Source organism: Perca fluviatilis, chromosome 6 (genome assembly GCF_010015445.1).
Source record: "Perca fluviatilis chromosome 6, GENO_Pfluv_1.0, whole genome shotgun sequence".
Taxonomy (NCBI): Eukaryota; Metazoa; Chordata; class Actinopteri; order Perciformes; family Percidae; genus Perca; species Perca fluviatilis.
This window is the reverse complement of record NC_053117.1, coordinates 21,392,157-21,411,178: the sequence shown is the minus strand read 5'-3', so window position 1 is coordinate 21,411,178 and position 19,022 is coordinate 21,392,157. Positions and strand designations below refer to the sequence as shown.

Here is a 19,022-nt window from a genome sequence, read left to right as displayed (position 1 = left end):
GCAGGTGCCGGTAACCTATTCGTCATTCAGAAAGGGGAACCGGATATAAAAACCCTTGCTATGATATAACCGGGAGATGGTTAACTAACTTGTCCATCTCCCGGGCTGTCTTCCGTTCCCTCGGCAACCAAGTCTCCCTGCAGTGGGGAAGTGGAGGGACTGAGCAGCCCGCTTGCTAATTCCACCCAACACGCCTTCATGCTACACTGGTGTCTGAAAATGAGCCGAACAAAGTTGTCACTAATCTGACGATAGCAATGTGCTTTCCTACGCTGTGACAAGAATGTGTGAATGAAACATTAAGATGTTAAATTTTACAAACTTTGTGGCCAGCCGGTCAGCTGGGTAGTTAGCTAGCTCGTGCTTGCTAGGGACACAGTTTTACAGGATCCACAGCACCACTTACCAGTGCAGGTTGCAGAGAGAGTGGGGTATTATTAAGATTATTTTATTTATTATTATTATTATTATGGACATAATGTGCAAAAATAGATATTCAAATAGTTCAAAACGATAGTTTTTTTTTTCTATAAGGAACATTTGAACATCATTTTTGGCCAGTTTTGAAAGCGCATCATGTGTTGGATTGCTCAGATGAGATAAAGACCTTCTGTGCGTGCCCTCTCGACAGTCATTCGCTTGCTTTCCTCACTACTTTTTTGATTCTCGTGCACCGATTCGCTTAAGCTGAATAGCCAATCCGATAGATTCCAACCCTCGTCTGAAAAAAAAGCAGACGTGGGTCGCAGAGTAGCGATGGTGTGTGGCATACCGCAAAAACTAGGGCGACAGACGATATCCTTGGTTTGTCAGCACCTTTAGAGAGATTTCCATCTGGGTTCGATTTGTATTCACTGTTCGGAGGGCTGCGTTAACCTGTATAGCGTTGTTGTGCAGAGGTGTATAAGGGGCGCTGCTTCCTTAGGTCGTGTGCAGGCTCCTTCTCCGACTCCAGCCCTGCAAGAAAAATGTTAAATTATTTAATAACACAAGCATACCTGTGTTTATATTTTCTATTAATATAGCCGCATAGTGCCTATAGCAGGCGTACATTTAACTGGTAAAAGATCCAAAAATGCTGCTTAACCTTTCATGAAGAAAATATAAATGGAATTAAAACAATGTGTTCCAAGGAAAAAGGTGTTGTCAATCTGCTGCCAATAAATAAACAATGACCAATCTCGGAGATCAGCTTGCTACTTCACTGAACAAATGTCTGCGCTAAAACCTTGAAGTGATTTTTAGCAATTACAATGTGTGACATGTTGAGTTGATGTTAAACTATGACATGAAGAACAAGAAAGTGAGGCTGTCAGTGAGGAAATCCTTGGTGTGGGTTTCAGTGTATACCTCAGATTTGAGCAAGCTCAGCTTGTTTGTCGGCTTCAAACTCGCCTTCGTTCTCATCATCTCCATTATAGTCAGCCAGCTCCTCCTCCATGTCCTTGTCTATCAGAAGGTACAATGTGGATTTTACCACGAAGCACACACAAATCCCCTTTTAAGCACAGTGCATTTATTTCTTAATCTGTATCAGTAAAGAACTATCCCTCACTCAAACCTAAGCTCTGGCCTTCAAATGGCCAACTGCACTTAGATAAACCCAAAAGTAGAGACTGAGGCTGTACTTATTCTCTCATGCTCTCGCCCTCTCTATACACACACGCACCTTTTCAGTTTTATTCTCTAAGACACACACCTATATTTTCAGCCAGTTTACTCTGCTGCCGTTTCTCCAAATCGAGTCCACCCACGACTTGCTCGTCTGCGTCATATTCTTCCGGCTCCTCACGTTTCTGACCAAGAGGAGTCTCATCTTCCGTCACTCGGCCAATCAGCATGCCTTCCATCCCAGGGTCTGCCCCTGGAGACATGAGCAAATTGTTGTTCATTTTATTAAAATTGCACCTCTTCACTGAGAATGCCTGGATAGGAATAACAAACTAGTTCACTGCTTTCAGTGAACCATGCCTTCTACCTTCTGTCTGAGTGCCCTCTTCATGAGCATCCATCACCTCCACATCTTTATCCTCAGTCAGGTTATTCTTCAAAGGTTCGCTGGTCTCTGCCTCACCCTCCTGTGTATTGACAGCTCCCTCTGGTGGTAGCAAAGTGTCCTGCTTAACTGCAGCAGCTGAGGGAACAGACTGGGACTCTACTTTGGAGAGATCCTTCTCTGGAGACAGGTCCACTGGGGCATGAGGACCTGGTAAACAACAAGGCAGGAAGCAAGTGCAATGTGAGAGTGTACACTTATTACTTACTTACTTTACTTTATTCAGGACACAAAAAAGGTCCATAGCACAATACAGAACATAGCAAAAGACAGACAAATACAAGACAAAACACATACAATAAGAAATGCCTACAACAGTCAGAGTTCCACAATACACAAAAAGAGTGTTCAGAAATTAGCATATAGACTAAAACACCAACAGTTCCACAATCTCGAAGTGAACCTAACTGCACTCACTGCAGGGTTCACTAGTGTTGCAATTATGCTGTTGAATGACTCAGTTCGTCTACACATACATCTGTACATGAGATTCCTGAGTACAGCAGGACAGGTGGATACATCAACACTTACAAACATTTGGCTTGCACTGCTCCAGCATGGCATTTTAAGCAGCAGCCTCATGCCACATTGAGTTTCTGCATACTGCTATTTTATAGCGCCGCCACAAGCGACACTTGTTATTGCAAATCTACATAAGTCTACATAAAGATATGCAGAGATACACAACATGCATTGGATGTACAGTATATACATACATAAATATACATAATATTATTCTCATTGCATGCTTTTCAGTTAAGTAGATTGAGCCACCAGGACATCAATGTTTGTTACCTTTGTCCACGATGATCTCATTGGTCAGTAGTTCAGGTGGATAATTTCCTTTGGGCTGAGAGAGGCTTGGTGTGTGGCTTACAACAGTTGCTGTTTTAACTGCATCAACCCCAGTCGTGACTGGTCCGTCCTCTTTTGCTGCTCCATCCACTGCATTTTCCTGCTAAGGAGTAAACATCATCATATACTACATTTCTTTACGTCATCAATGGGAGGACAGTGATTGCAAAAGTAAGAAACGTCGAAGCCAGTCAATAGCATTTTACTATTATACACTTGGGGACCAGAAAATCTGAAACCCTGGCCCTGCATCTACTGTAAGTGGGCCAGTCCTTTCCTTTTGAGTATGCTACATAAACAGGTGCAACATCAACTCCATTTCCACACTTGTAAATGTCATGTAAACAGGCTACAGAGAATGATTTTGAACAGACTCAGAAAAATTACTAATTGTGGTTGTCAAAAAAGCCAGGTGAGAACATCACCAAGCCTGATGAGTTGCTGTTTTTCTGTATTACAAAGAAATGCAAATGTGTTCATTGAGGAGCATTTTGAGAGTTGTAATCATAGAAATAAAATCTTACTTCTACGGCTTTAACAGAGCACAATGGAGCGTTTATGACCACTGCAGAAGTGGATCCGGGTTTATGTGTCCAATATTTATCAATTTACAAAATGGCTTGAGTGGCCCTGACCCTCTGCCCTGATCCCAATCCTGGATCTGTGGAAGGACTCTAGATGCCTCCCTAGTAAACATGGTTTACATCCTTACACATGGTTCATTGTCAAACAGAAAAGCCAACTTACCTGTGAGGAGACACCTGAAGGAGAGATGAGCTTCTCCATTTTCTTCTGAACTTCCAGTTTAGCGGGCGCCACTCTCTCATCACACAACTCCTTCTGGGAAAGGACCTGGGAGTGACAATGGGTCCTGCACACGCGCACACACACAATTAATAACATTAATAACGCTGATGAGTTGTGGTTATTGTCATTTATTCATATTAAGAGGGTTGCAATTAACATAAATGAAGATGCATCTTGATCTACTTTTAAACAAACATGTATGAATATAATTAAAGGAATCTTTTTCTTACATGTCATAAGTGAGTTTGTTGTTGAGGGTTTTGATGTTGCCTTGGCAACTCTGCAGCTCCTTCTGAAGCTTCCCCAGGTCATCATTTAGCTGATTTAAATTACCTACAGTACAGACACACACAAGACATTAAGAGACACATAAGAACTGAACTCTCTCATTTTTCTACAGAGCTCTGTTGGCTTCTAACGTAATGCAAATAGAGGTTAACAGTTACCTTTGAGTTCCTGTATGGTTTTGGTACTGGAGGAAATGTTTTGCTGCAGTGTCCCCTAGAAGCAAAAAAACTGAAAGTTAATATTTACAGTAGCTTTACAGTTTGTATTTTTCCTTTGATACTGTGTGAGTTTAGTGTGAACCTCAACAGTGAGTGAATCCAGGACCCCAAATTCCTCTGTGGCAATAGTTTATAGACTAATGTTGATTTGTCGGTTTCATTTTGACATAATTTAACTCCCACAGGGGTACGCACGCACCTTCTCTTGGCTGCAGGTGTTCTGAGATCCTTCGAGCTGTCTCTTGTAGAGGCTTTCTATGTGGCTGATCTGCTCCTTCTGTCTCAGGATCTCCTCCTGGAACTCATTCTTCTTCAGCTCCACTACTCCTCGCTCTGCTGCTCCACGTCGCACCTGGCCCTCCAACTCATACATCTTAGTCTGCATCACACACACAAAGACAAAGGGTAATGACACAAGTAATGATAGCAACAACCTGACTGTGCGAGTGAGCATTGAAAAAAACACTGGGTATTTACAGAAACTCGGATTATAATAAAATATAAAGCACACTGGCTGTGTTTTGGGAGTTTCTTCTTCATGCCACTTATACACAGTAAAAAAAAGATCAGCAACAATGGTGCAAAGGCTTCTACAAAACAGCAGAAATGTTTGGGCCTTTAAGTATATTCCTATTTCACAATACAAATATGCAAGGACATGGATTAAAGTAGTTGCTCATAGTGACTTGCATTAAAGGATGTGTTTTGAAAGTTGTAAAAGGAAATAACATAACTGACAAAAAGACCTTGCCACATCTGAAACCCTGAAAAAAACTGAAGACCAAATAAGGAACTGATGAGGCCAATCAAACTGCGGATCTGCACCAAAAACTCAGTTAATAATAACTTGTTTTATCATTAGACAGCATGTGAACTGTAAACACATACAGTGCATGAGGTAGTCTTTATAACTCAAGGTTTTACAGCAATTTTTAAGTTAATATTTGCACTGTCCACTATGGTTAGAAATTCACAGAAACGCATAGATCAACGTACCTGTAGCTCCAGGTTGCGGGAGCTTGACACCCAGTAGTTGAAGCCCAGAACCAGAATACAGGCAATTAGAGCGCCAATCATTAGAGGGGGAGATCTTCCTCCACGACGCCCATTTCCCAGCCCACCCATAGCTGTCTACAAACTAGACACACACAAACCACAGCCAGGGTCAGACTCAGCACACTTTCTATTAACTGTATAATTGCATGTTAAACAAGTCCTTTCTGTCTTTGAGCCCAGAACTGCATCTACTATCTGGAAATTGTTAGCTGACGTTGCTGATAACAAGGCTAAGGTCATTTAAGGAGTCTACACAGGTGTTTGTTTTGCAGGTTGCTTATAAACATGCTTGTTGCCAGGCCTGCAAGTAGCAGTGAGTTACTTCTGCTTCAGCTAAAGTCACACCAAACTCATGTCCATGGTGTCAGCAACTTTGTTCTTATGTGCACACATAATCAAAACCACGTTTTAAAAGACATTCATGACAGACATGTACATTGTCTTGCCTAATATGCAACACTATGGAGCAGCAAGAAGACCTCAGTTTGTTTCTAACAATGCTGACTCAATTAAAATGTCTGCAAGATCCTGAGGACATTCCCAAAGACACATAGGCTAGGTGCAGAAACACAACAGGTATTCACCCGTACCAAGATCCAAAGTCTGAATAACTTCCATTTCACTGGTACAGTTTCATATTGCCTGGTGGCGGCAATGCACAATGCAAACTAATACGCCCAACTCTGAATATCCATGCTTGGTTCTTCCCATCATGCAAATGCAGGCAAGACCGAGGTGCAAATAATTACTTAGAATAATAAAATGTAATCTACTTCGTAATTTACCTCATGCAACTTTTATAGACTTAAATACAAAAATACGCAATCATAAAACAGCGGGTTTGAATCAAACACCACAAAGAGATAATGTTAATAAAGATAGGGCAATACTTAGAATTGTGATTTCATAGAGGAGAAAGCGATGCCACGTATTAACCAAGCTAGTTAGTGTAGCGATGTTGATATTAATATCAACGCATGACTCCTTATCACAGTAGCAGCAACGTTACAGGAAAGGGTGGGACGAGGGAGTCGACCTTAACTGAAGATGACAAACAAGCACTGGGATAAAATTAGAAAATCTGGCGTTAGCTACCAAATCACATCCCAGGCCTGCAAACAATTTACCTTAAACGTGTTAAGTAGTAACGTTACCCGGACAGAGCTTCTTCTTTTTCTTTACGTAACTACTAACATTAAACAGCTAATGTTAGACAAAAAGGTTATTCGTATAATCGATCAGATTAATTCAGGTCAGGAATGAGAAATTAGGTCATGTTAACAGCTATCACACAGACTTAACGTTAGTACTTTATGTTGCAGTATATATTTTTTTCAAAAAATGTAACAGCCAACCCTAGAAATAAAGTTAATGAACTAGCTAAGCGTAATGTGACAAGTCTTACTATTTTGAGTCAATGCTGAAAGCAATTAACGTTAGCGTTGCCACTCTACTTTGCAGGATAACGCTTGCATAGTTAGCAACATAGCTTATCCCCAGTTGCCTTCAGCTTTAGGTTAGTCTTGCATTGTCAGACCCATAGATATAAAACATAAACACACACACAAACAACAATATCTCCACAGCGATTAAGTAACTAGCGTTATAGCTTTAGGCTAACGTTAACAGTTGACGTTAGCAGTTAGCTAGCTAACGTTAACGCTAGCTATATATCTATGAATGCTAGCAGCCAATCTTTCCGTTAACGTGAGCTACTAAACTTACCCGCTAGAGACGCAAAACAGGAATAAACGTTGAGACCAGTATATGGATTGATACTTGGTGATATATTCGACAATCTGGCCGCGTTTCTCCGGCAATTAACAGCGCATTACCGCTAGGCAGTTAGCTCGTATCCATTATTGCCATAAAAACAGCAGTGTCCTCTGCAAGACAACAAGCGGTGCTGAAAAATGAAGCCCATGCAAAACCTGCAGTTCATCGAGTGGCCACTTGAGGCTGGCTCTGAAAGGGAGTCAACCCCAATGTTAAAATGCACAACTTGACAGCAGAAATAAACATACAGCCTACTAACTGCCTCTGCCTGCTGTAGGAAAAAACGGTGTTTTGGGCAGACCATCATTTCACTAAAATAACTCAAAAATACATTTAATTCCACAGCTACATTTCCAGTAAAAAGTGCTTCTGTAAGAGTGGTTTCTATAGCAAAAGATTGCTGCTGCAATCGATATTTTGATTGTTCGACTTGTCAACTCTTTACGGAATATTATTAACAGAATCAAACCAGACATTATCAAAACATAAAACAAATAATGTTAAGTAATTTATGTTAAATACTTGTCAAAAAAGTATGGATTTAAATAAAAAAATAAAAAGTTTTACTTATCATTTAGTCTTACCTGAAGATGAATGTTATTTGTTATTTATACTAGCTTTTGAGACATTTGTCCCAACTACTTTTTATGATATAAAAAACAAGTAATAATGCAAAAACTGAAGATGCTGGTGCATCACATTTAAGTCACTCATGATCTAATGAACATTGCATAAATGGGTTAACTTATGTTTAATTGCATTATCATGGTAGACACACAATACAAAACATAAAGACAAAATATACATACAGAAAATAATAGGTATTTGTAGACTACATTACATACAAACAAGTCATTTCTTTCGGAGCACAAAATATCCAACAAGAAATACATTACACTGTTGATATCTTTGACTTGTTTTTGTTTCAGTGTTTTCACAGATGTTTAATTAAAACATAAAATATGTCAACTCTTATGGTGAAATATTCAGACAGCAATACATTTCCTTGTGTATCATATGCGGTTATCCTAAATGACTGCAAGTGCATAACTGTGCCATTCATGTCTTTCATCCATCAATCTACACTTAAATAAATCAATATTGTTTGAAAGGCAATATCAAAAATACATCAAAAAGGGTTTGGCTGTGCACAAACAGGTTAATCACAGTATTCTCTTTCAGTTAATAATGATTGTTAGTGATTGTATGTCCATGTCTCAGATACATGATCTTCCTCTTTACTTCCTGAGATACTGTATAATTCTTTGCATTAAGACTTCACTCAAGAAGTCTTTAGTCCTTTTTTTCCAATTCCAGCATGTACTAGCTTTTTTTTGTTCTCCCTCCATGTCTTTTGTCTATCAAACATTGTCAAAGATGCCTGTCCGAGAAGGTGACAGAGACAGGTAACGTCCTCCTGTGGATCTACAGTGTCAGACAAAGACAGAAAGTATATATATTATATTTATAGAATAATGAAGCCCGTTTCATTCTTATTCAGCCTATTAAACACCAATGTTCAATTCATTTTGCAAAAAACAAAAACAAAAGCATACCTTCTGTTTGGTGAACCTTCATAACTGGAATTATCTTGCAGTAAGCATCTCTGCTCCTCCTCCTCCTCATCTCTTCTGGTGAATGGGGTAACTGAGAATAACAGAGAGCTCTGTTTTTAGTGTGTCCTGTAAGCAGGCAGACCTCTTGATGGCTATAAGTGAGAGTCTAGTGGTAATGAACAAACTCTAATACAAACAAGCATGACATATGAAATCAAGCGGTCTACTGAGACCCTGTTGTAAACGTCTTGTCATATTAGTTTTCATAGCTGACAGCAACACAAAAAAATATTTTTCCATGGTTATACTAGTCTTCTTTGATCCCTACCACTATTGTTGATCTCTGTGACAGGGCTGCTCTGGTTATCCTTCAGCTGAGTGTAACCACCTCTGGTCCGCCCAGTTGCCTCCTGGACTCCATACCGCTCCCTCCAGGCCTGAAACAGAAAACAAAAGAGGCACATAAATACCTAGATACACTTAACACAAACCAGTAGAACCAGTGAGCCAACAAATTGAGTTTCTTGGCTTCTTAGAAAATTGTAAGATAAATTATTTGATAGAATAAACATTTCTAACCCATCTTCGATTTTCTCCATCCTCAGCCTTCTGTTTTATTCTTCTTTCTACAAAAGAACAAACTGTAGTCAATATTGTATAAAAGCATGTGTAATTTGTTTAACTAAAAGTACAGTGAGTCAACAAATAATGACAACTTTCAGATACAAATACAACAACTTAATGTAAACTGATTTAAATTTTATTTTAAATTTAAATAATTAACCAGTGAAATAACCTGCTTTATCTAATAGCTACCACTTAAGTTTAGAGACAAGAGAGGAATAAATAAATAATCAGGTCTGCGATAATGTGGCTTATTTTTGTAAAGTTAATCAAAAGAGTCAAAACAAATACTGCACCTTTGAGCAGATACATCAGAAATCGTGAGTGATTGAATTTGTAATGAAACTACCTCTTCTGATGAGTTCCCTGCCTTCATCCACCAGGTCAGAAGTCAAGTGATCGTCAGTGATGTACTGATGAAAGCCGAGGAGGTTCAAACAGCGAGAGCCCAGACTACAAACCCAGACACATTACAATGTGCTGCATAAAAAAGACGTGTTTCTCCAAGCTGATTCATTCCCCACAGACTTCCTGTTCAGTATTGATCTGTTATCCAACAAGCTTTATCATATCAGTTGATCACATTGATCATATCAGAGGGGGATTACATGGACAGTATAGGAAAACTTATACATGAGTGGAATCCCACTTGTACCAAAGAGGTGGATTGTGTACACATCCAACCCCAGTTAATTACAGATGCAGGACAAAAACCAGTATACAAAGGGAAAGGAGAGGTAGTCCGCACACTCACTTTCAGTGTCCTTTCCCTTTATAATCCTACTTAATGCACATAATGACAAAATAGTGTTGTACATTTGTATAATTATTAACTCAACATAGGCATGACAATGTATTAGGCACACAGCTAAATTAAGTTATTTCCCCATTTATATTATCATAATAAGCATTGTAGCCCGACTGATACTGTACCATAATATTTAAAAGTTATGATATAACTGGCCGATAGTACATTTTAAAAACATAAACAAACAATCTTGATATAGGTCCCTTTAGATTTGTTTATTTAAAGAATTGTGACCAAGATACATACTAAGTGGGATATTTTACAATTAAAAAACCTGTCAGAAGCTGTCAGTGCTCTCTAATGGACAAACGGTAAGTATGGAATGTTACTTATCTGTCTACATATATACACATATACACTGATACCAATATATCTGTAATAAGCTAATATATATATAACCACAACTACATATCAAATTGATAAAAATAGTGTTTAGTTGTTAGTGGTTATTGGCTTACCTGTAAAAAGTGGCTAAGCAAAGTAGCAATACCAGCATGGGATAGTAGATGTAGAACCCATCAGATATGAAATATAGCACACGCATAGAACCCATGATCTGACGGAGGGAAAGAAAGAGGGACATCGCATCAATCCATTTGGTTTGCATGCAAAGACAATTTGACATTTCTACATATATTTTCTGTAAACATGCACTTGAATGAGGGTGCATTATATGTCTTTGTTAGTAAGACTATCTGTGTATGTGTTGGTTTGTGCAGGACCCACAGAGGTGTAGGATGTCTGTATTCGGTCCTGGTGTGAGATGGCAGAGTCCATGTGAATCAGGCCCAGAAAGTTGAGGCATAAAGGAGGGGTCAGACGACAAAACAACCTGAGAGGCAAAGAAAACAAAGAGAAGCAACCCAATATCATAATACAAGAGTTCAACCAAATGTGAAAAGAGCAGACTGTGATCCTCTATTGAAATTGTGCCCTATAATTCTGTTTACTGCAAAAGGTGCTAGAGTTCCAGCTGATGTTTCGACCAAACTATATGTTCCAGAATGCCTCTTACACCTATTATGTGAAATACATCTCTTGTATTATGACTTTCATGAGTAACATACATGCCGCTGAACTGCAGGCTGTAAGCATCAGTCTGGTGATGGGGCACTAGGTAATAGTAGTTGAAAACTCGTATCCTGAATACTGTGGAGTAGACACAGACACACAGGAAGAGTATACTGACAAAGCACGCCATCTGGTGGAGAGAAACAAAACAGAGAGTACAGAGAGAGGACAGATTAGCTAGTTCAATATAGTGTTGGATGGATTAAATATTGTTAAGAATATACATGTCAAAACTTGGATGGATTTTTCTGCAGGCTGTGGGCGCTGCGTGTTTTTGTTGAGGGTGTTCTTGCTTAATGAAGCTCATGTTTGTTTTGTGTGTGCATCATTCAATATGTGCCCACCTCGATACAAATGTAGTTGTGTTGTTTTTCCGCCATCTGAACAAAGACAGCGAAGAGGGAGAGGACAGGGTGTGTGCTGAAGAAGGTGCACTCGGACCAAACAACTGTTGCTGAGAGTAGACACAGGAGAACTGCCAGCAGCCTGTAGAAACCCTGCCTTAACACACACTCCCAGTACCACTCTGACAGACAGACAGACAAACACACACACACACACACAGACAAGGCCATTAGAAAGCCATTATTTAATTACTGAAAAGAATAAAATATGCAAAAACAAATCACCAAAGGTCTTAAAGAATAAGGGTCATACAATGTGAGAAAACTCTTTTCTTAAAAGGTCCAGTGTGTAACGTGTTTAGTTGTTCATTATCAAAATCTGTGTTGCCCGTTCACAAACTTGTCCTTTTTCATGAATATTTACCACCACCATCAATTCCAAGTATTCCTTTTGGCTTGAAATTTTACATTTGCATGAACTGGTGTAGATGCTCCATATTCATGCGCCATCTTGAAATATGTTAGCCAGTAAAGGACATACAGGACATACTGCTCTTCGCTGTCACATGATAAACTCACAGGTGCTGCTAATGGGTATCATAGCTTCCCGGCCCCCGGCAAGTTTGAAAAAGAAAACATGGACGACCACACATATTCAAAATCCAAATGTCATTACATTTCATGTCATTTAGCTGACGCTTTTATCCAAAGCGACTTACAATTGCTACATATGTCAGAGGCCGCACACCTCTGAAGCAACTATGGGTTAAATGTCTTGCTCAGGGACACATTGGTTGATGTATCACAGTAGGAATTGAACCCAGATCTCCCACACCAACAGCATGTGTGGTATCCACTGCACCATCACCACCCAGGAACAGGAGTCTTCTTCTTCGCCCAGAAAAAGAAAAAGGATATTGAAAAGAGGAAGAGACCGGCTTTTTGAAGCGTAATGGCTACCGTAGATGTAATACGTACTTTGAACTGCGTGGTGCGAGTGAGTTGATTGCGATATATGATCTCAATGCTAGATGGGAGAAATTCCTACACATTGGACCTTTAAAAAATTACTTTGTAATTCTAGGAGTAGCTTGGGCATTGGAATTGGCTGCTTGAAGATCAAATCTGCTAGTTGAAAAAGACATTGATTTGGTCACCAGAGAATAGTGTACACCTATCTCTTTAAGAAGATAGTTAAGGGCATTATCTATTCATACTTAATAGAAGACCAGAATGACTGGAATACAAACATAGCAACATTTAAGTTAAAAAGGAACCACTGTCACGACTGAGAAGTTTGATCAGTTGTATTTCAAAAGGGGTAAAAGTAACACCAACAGGACATATCAAAAGTCCAGTAAAGAACAAAGTTTATCTCTGAAATGTAGTGAAGTAAAAATCACAAAATGGAAATAGTATCAGAAGTACCTTCATTTTGTAACTTAATGAAGTAGTTCAGTAACTGTACTTACTTTCCATCTGTAAATTTGAGATGTTGGTACTGACTGAACTCACCCACAGTAGGAGTGTAGATGAAGCGATAGATCCAGCTGTGGTGGCGTACTGAGGGGAAGCTGTGGTTGAAGTGTCGGACCGGGCTGCTCTGGCTTTCAGCTACATCTTCTAGATGAAAGGCCTGGTCTAACAAGATGGACCACTGTACCTGAGTCTGACTGTGCCTCTGCACTGCAGAGATTACCTGAAACACACGCACACAAAAAAATAGTATGCACACATACACTGTCATATTTTTGCATTATATCCTTTAAAACCACAGTAGAATGTTACAAATAATAATTACTTTTTTATGAAGCTTATTCAGGCTTCTTTTGGTGGGAAGGGCATTCTGTTCACCACAAGAGCTTTCCACATTTCTTCCCATCTCCTCTTGGTACTCAGTGGGACACTGAAATGAGATTATACTCAGATGAAGATTGTCCCATAGAGCCTGACTGTAAAAAACTGTAAATGCAACATAAAAACTTTGGATTTACTCATGAAGAAAACTTAACTGAATTTAATCTAATGAACAAATAGCCTTGGGTATTTCTTACCTTTGCAATAATAGTGTCCACACACTTCCTGAGACAGTGGTTGTACCTAACAGATCCATGGATGCCTGCCACCTCCTGATTATGAGAAATATATTTTTGGTTAAAGTAAGGAAAAAAGTTTGGATTTATTTTTATTTTTTTATATGCAGTCTGTTGAAATATTCCCTGAACACTTTCATATTTAGCACCTGCTGGAATCTATTTTCGTAATAATCTTACAGCACAGAATTATATATAATATGTCACCTCCATAACATCTGCTAGGTTCTCTTCAGCCGATGCCTTCTCAGTAGCCATTTTTGCTGCCTTGAAGTAGGTCTTGGCCAGCAGGTAACCGTGGGAAGATGAGAGCCAATAAGAACGCGGGATCTCCACCAGGCCATAGCCTAGCAACAGCACCAGAAGGAAGAGGCCCCAAGTGTTGGCGGCTGTAATGCCGATGGTCTGGAGCTCTCTCCTGCACAAGTTTTACAGATAAATCTGCTGACATAATACCGGCTTCAAAAACATAACAAAAAACATTACTCCACAAGTCATCTAATGCTTCCTGAATTGAGGTACATTTGACTTACCATGTGAGTTGCCACTGTGGGTGAGCAGCCACATACACGAGCAGAGAGATGAAGATAAGGAGGTAGGTGCCATAATAGATAGCATTTTCAATGAGAGCTGTCTTAATCTTTCCAACTCTGGAGAAAGATCCTGATCGTGCGTAAGACTGCATGAAGGGCAACAACAGCCTGTTTATTCCCCACACACACACACATACACACATACACACACACACACACACACACACACACACACACACACACACACACACACACACACACACACACACACACACACACACACACACGAGAGTAAATATACCAAAACAAAATTATGTTCAGTAAATAAGGTGGAACATACAGCAGTTATAGTCTCAGTTGGAGTGACAGAGTGTGTGAGTATCTTACCAGGTAAGAAACTGGGATGTCCAGTATACAACTCTCCACAACACTGGTAGGATGCCATCTGGGATATAACTCCATGGTTCCTCACAAACCTTTGGTAGACTGTAACACACATACAGTGGCACAGTTGCAAGAACACACTTTGAACTGTAGTGATGTGCATAGCGGTCTACCACTGTCTTTTTTGAATACTAACACTCAGTGTCACCAAAGTCAGACATGTTAAAATCCTACACTTAGTTTTAATGCATTTATCTGAAAAAATACTCTCCAATATGAAGTAGAATCACTAAAAGTTGAGTAGACCCAGATCAAATGGGGTACTGTTTATGAAAAGACAATTTTATAAATGTAATTTTTCAATGCCGTGAGCACAAGTAAATAATTGGGATTTCTTTCCATTTTATTATATTGGGGGGGAAGCAGAACTATCAGACATTTAAGTCAATACCATATATACATATATCTTGTTTTTAGAAGCGGAAACCCTTGAAACATTTTTCCTACCCAGTTTGAAAGTTCAAAATCTATGGTCTAAAGAAACACTTTCATGACAAGACACTCTACTGCAAAGAACATGACCACAGCTGGACTATTATCAGTTATTCTTTCCATGGCTTTTGATGTGGTGTCATTAATTATTCAATCTACACAGTTTGACAACATTAAACTTACAAAGCAGTACAAAGAGGAGTGTATAATACTACATGCTGCTGAGACTAAATGTAATGCTATGAAAGAAAGATTAGTTTCTGTGATTTCAACCAATGGAAAATCAACTCAACTTTAGGTTAAAACTGTCCAAACTCATGCATCTTGGATGTTGATAACTTCTGAATCGACATGCAATGACTAAATAATATTTGTTTTCATACTTTTACTTAGACAAAAGAATATACATTTTGCATCATGTTGGTTGGCCTTGGAAACGTTATCTTATTTACCTGACAGTTGGATAAACAGAGGATCTGCTCTCTGTCTGATTAGTGTGTCTTGCTTGAGTTACAGGAGCAGGGTGGTTTGCATTGTCAAGAATACACTGCTTGTAGATGGTCTAAAAGAGGAGCAGAGTTTACAAAGTGAGGCAAATACACTCCATGAAGAAGCCTATTCATCACATTACAAAAAGGTACAGGAAACACGCGGAGGAGAGATAAATAAAAACACAGAGCTCAATCTCACTGACACACAGATTATTCTCAGAAACACAAACAAACTCTCATTGCGTTGATCCTGTTGTTATCCTGAGAAAATCCAAACAACTATGGTTACCAAGGCAAAAGACCTCATGTTGACACGCACTTTAAACTGCTGCAATGGTTTCATACCGTGCTGACGTCGAGTGGCAGGATGAAGACGATGAGGAAGCAGAGGTACCAGGACAGCAGCGTTCCCAACAGGACCATCCGCTGCTGCCTCCGCAAGTCTCCATAGCGCTGGAGGAGGTAGAGGGCCAAGAGGAAAACAACTACAACCACAACAGCCAGCGCAGCACCACTCATAGTGATGAGTCAACAGACAGACATCAGGAACTCATAATAATACACTGGAGGGGGAAAGAAATAATACTGATTAGATATAAGCTCTTATCTTTTGGACAAAAGGGAGAAACAGTATGACCTGAACACTTAGCGCAAAACACATACATGATACAGTAATGAGGTGAGGAGGGAGAGAGCAGAGAGAAATGAAAGAAAAAATGAGGGATAAATAAGAAAAAAAATTGAAGGACCATACGAGTGGTTTTGCATGTTTTAGCCCATTTACTACAAATCTCATATACTTTACATTATAGCTAGTCTGGCTCAACCAACGGATGTACATTTCTGGGATAAAGCCTGATATCCAGCGCGTCCCTCCCTTCTCGCTATCTCCACTATCGGGGCTTAGCGCTACCCAGGACGGTTGTGATTGGACAAACAAGCCTAAGCGTTTTTTTTTCCCTATCCCAGAATAGATAGGCGGTATAGCCAGACCATACTCCAACGCTGACACAGGTCTGGCAATGGGAGACTACATTACAGCTACAGCTAATCATTCTGCAAACAATGCTCTTATGCTCTTACTTGAATATATCTATTGTTACAGACTTTTTATTAAAATCTGTAAAATGTGAAAATCTGCTAGCTCTGTAGCCTAACGTAGTGCAAGATTTTTTAAATTTGCATTTAAAGTGCAGTGCCAAGCAACAATAATGTTACTCTGGACAACTGATGCAGACTTGATGTTCACTGCGATGAATTACAAAGCTCAAGAGTGTTATTGATTTCCACGAGGTAAAGAAATGAATGGATCAAAGTAATGATAGAAATGTATATCCACAAGCCTAAAACTCAATAGTATGCTTTTGAAAATGGTACATAAAAAAAAATTTATAAATGTGTTGTAATACAGAGGTAAACTTTGCTAACACACAGGAGTGTCCCTTTAAAATCGGGTACTTTGACGTTAAAACAATTAAAACATAAAGTATGGCCAAACAGTGTTTATGATACTTAATCAGTAACGTTAAGTTTGCCTAATAAAAAACAGGGTGGTTCAAAATGTTCCTACAAAAATATGTTCTTTAGGCGTTTAGCCTAGTCTGTTAAAGTAATAGTTTCCTTTTTTTCTAGCAACCATCTAAAATGTAGCCTTTAGTTGTGGTGGACGCTAGCTAAATAATCTAACGATTTCTGTCACCCATGCACCGTGGTCACCTAACAACAAAAAGCACTCGAATTGTTGATCTAGCTACATCGTGGCCGGTTAAGATTAACTCGGTGAAAAACAGTCTGTTATTCCAAAATATATAGGAAGTGCTTCCTACCTTTTGAGTTTCTTCTCTCAGGCTGAAGCTTGTAAAGCGGTTAACTGTCTGAATTTACTGTCACATTATGTTCCTCAGGCGTGTAGTCCGAAAAATGTACACAACCTTTGAAACTACATTACGTAACATCCACACGGCGCAGCAAGTAGTTGTGGGTAATGTAGGCGAGTAATGACGTCTCAAACAGGAAACCAGGCACTAGGACCTATGACCTGCCTATGACCTATATACTGTCAATGCCTATGACTGGGACCCATAGATGGGACCCTTATTGCCATTAGTGCCAAAAAAAAGCATAACGTACTACAGTATATTGCAAAATATAGTGTAACCAACATGTGAACAGTGGTGGAAAGTAACTTAGTAGCCTACATTTACTCAGGTTTTGAGGTCCTTACTTTACTTGAGTATTCCATGTTCTGTTACTTTATACTTTTACTGCACTACAATTCTGAGGCTTTTTACTTCACTACATTATTTGATAATCTATAAATTACTTTCCAAATTCAGATCAGTACTACAAAATATAGTCAACAAATAAATGATGATGTAATATCAGACTTTATTTTGAAATTCCCAAGCTACAAAGCAGTAATACAGGCTATATAAAATATATATTAATTAGCCACACATTTACCATTTGCAATATTAAAGTGATGTACACATTAATGATGGTAATACTTTTGTACTTTTACTTGAGTCCAATTTTAAATGCATAACATTTACTTGGAACAGAGTATTTTGCACTGTGATATTGATGGTACTTTTACTTAAGTAAAAGATTTGAGCACTTCTTCCACCAACTGCATCTGAATAAATGGCAAATGTTCTATACACTTTATATGACATTTTTCTCACATATATGCTGAAATATATAGAAATTATAAGAGGAAAATACTCCACATGCAGCAATATACTGTTGAGATACTTGGTATAACCTGTGATATAAAGATGTTTCTTATACTGTTATATTGTTATGTAAATATAAAGCTGACAGTAATTTCAAGAGTTGTACATTTTATTGAATTAAGGGTTTAAGCCCTCCGAGACAAATTTGGGATTTGGGGCTAAATAAATAGGCCTACAGTACAGGCCACAATCTTTTTCTTTTTTTTTTTTTTTTTTCATTTTTTTTCTTTTTTTTTTTGACTATTTACATTATAGATTTTCATGGGGGGTTTGATGAACACATATGGAATTATTTTAACAACAGTGTGAAATAACTGAAAACATGTATTTTAGATTCTTCAAAGTAGCCACCCTTTGCTTTTTTATTAATAATGGAAAAAATTCCACTAATTAACCCTGACAAAGCACACCTGTGAAGGTAAAACCATTTCAGGTGACTACCTCATGAAGCTCATTGAGAGAACACCAAGGGTTTGCAGAGTTATCAAAAAAAGCAAAGGGTGGCTACTTTGAAGAATCTAAAATATAAGACATGTTTTCAGTTATTTCACACTTTTTTGTTAAGTACATAATTCCATATGTGTTCATTCATAGTTTTGATGCCTTCAGTGAGAATCTACAATGTAAATAGTCATGAAAATAAAGAAACACACTGAATGAGAAGGTGTGTCCAAACTTTTGGCCTGTACTGTATAAGTGACTCAATTTAACTTTACATTTCTTCAAATAACAAAAATGTATCTATCTTTCAGCAGGACCCTAATGTGTTTACAGACATGAATATTGTGTAATGCGGAAAAAAGTGTCACTCTACACTTACTGTAAAATTGGTAAC

General features: G+C 38.7%; 2 protein-coding genes across 3 annotated transcripts; both read right to left on the bottom strand.

Moving 5' to 3' along the window:
- Positions 1-448: 448 nt before the first annotated feature.
- golm1 (golgi membrane protein 1) lies at positions 449-7,216 on the bottom strand. Of its 2 annotated transcripts, none has more exons than XM_039803624.1 (11): positions 7,006-7,216; positions 5,221-5,362; positions 4,424-4,603; positions 4,165-4,219; positions 3,949-4,051; positions 3,659-3,782; positions 2,852-3,011; positions 1,979-2,206; positions 1,700-1,864; positions 1,351-1,449; positions 449-957 (listed from the first exon to the last, which is right to left on the bottom strand). In XM_039803624.1, the coding sequence occupies exons 2-10, from the start codon at positions 5,347-5,349 to the stop codon at positions 1,352-1,354; spliced, it is 1,242 nt and encodes a 413-aa protein (XP_039659558.1). In that variant the 5' UTR covers positions 5,350-5,362; positions 7,006-7,216; the 3' UTR covers positions 449-957; position 1,351. The 2 variants fall into 2 exon arrangements, with proteins under 2 accessions (XP_039659558.1, XP_039659557.1); XM_039803623.1 differs by having other exon boundaries at positions 2,852-3,014; positions 7,006-7,215.
- Positions 7,217-7,788: 572 nt separating this feature from the next.
- On the bottom strand, positions 7,789-17,406 carry LOC120561163 (G-protein coupled receptor-associated protein LMBRD2B-like). The gene is made up of 18 exons (XM_039804144.1): positions 17,279-17,406; positions 15,798-16,015; positions 15,414-15,523; positions 14,473-14,571; positions 14,086-14,253; positions 13,760-13,970; positions 13,514-13,588; positions 13,261-13,365; positions 12,975-13,158; positions 11,460-11,641; positions 11,112-11,245; positions 10,771-10,876; positions 10,503-10,600; positions 9,586-9,689; positions 9,192-9,238; positions 8,941-9,049; positions 8,613-8,703; positions 7,789-8,481 (listed from the first exon to the last, which is right to left on the bottom strand). The coding sequence occupies exons 2-18, from the start codon at positions 15,969-15,971 to the stop codon at positions 8,418-8,420; spliced, it is 2,061 nt and encodes a 686-aa protein (XP_039660078.1). The 5' UTR covers positions 15,972-16,015; positions 17,279-17,406; the 3' UTR covers positions 7,789-8,417.
- Positions 17,407-19,022: the final 1,616 nt, after the last annotated feature.

Coding starts and splice junctions, on each gene's coding strand:
- golm1 (XM_039803623.1), bottom strand. CDS start 5,349: ATGGGTGGGCTGGGAAATGGGCGTCGTGGAGGAAGATCTCCCCCTCTA. Junction 3,783..3,948: donor AACAAACTCACTTATGACAT/GTAAGAAAAAGA, acceptor GCGCGTGTGCAG/GACCCATTGTCACTCCCAGG. Junction 1,865..1,978: donor AGAGGGCACTCAGACAGAAG/GTAGAAGGCATG, acceptor TCATGTCTCCAG/GGGCAGACCCTGGGATGGAA.
- LOC120561163 (XM_039804144.1), bottom strand. CDS start 15,971: ATGAGTGGTGCTGCGCTGGCTGTTGTGGTTGTAGTTGTTTTCCTCTTG. Junction 14,572..15,413: donor TCTGTTTATCCAACTGTCAG/GTAAATAAGATA, acceptor TGTGTGTTACAG/TCTACCAAAGGTTTGTGAGG. Junction 9,050..9,191: donor ATGGAGAAAATCGAAGATGG/GTTAGAAATGTT, acceptor TTTCTGTTTCAG/GCCTGGAGGGAGCGGTATGG.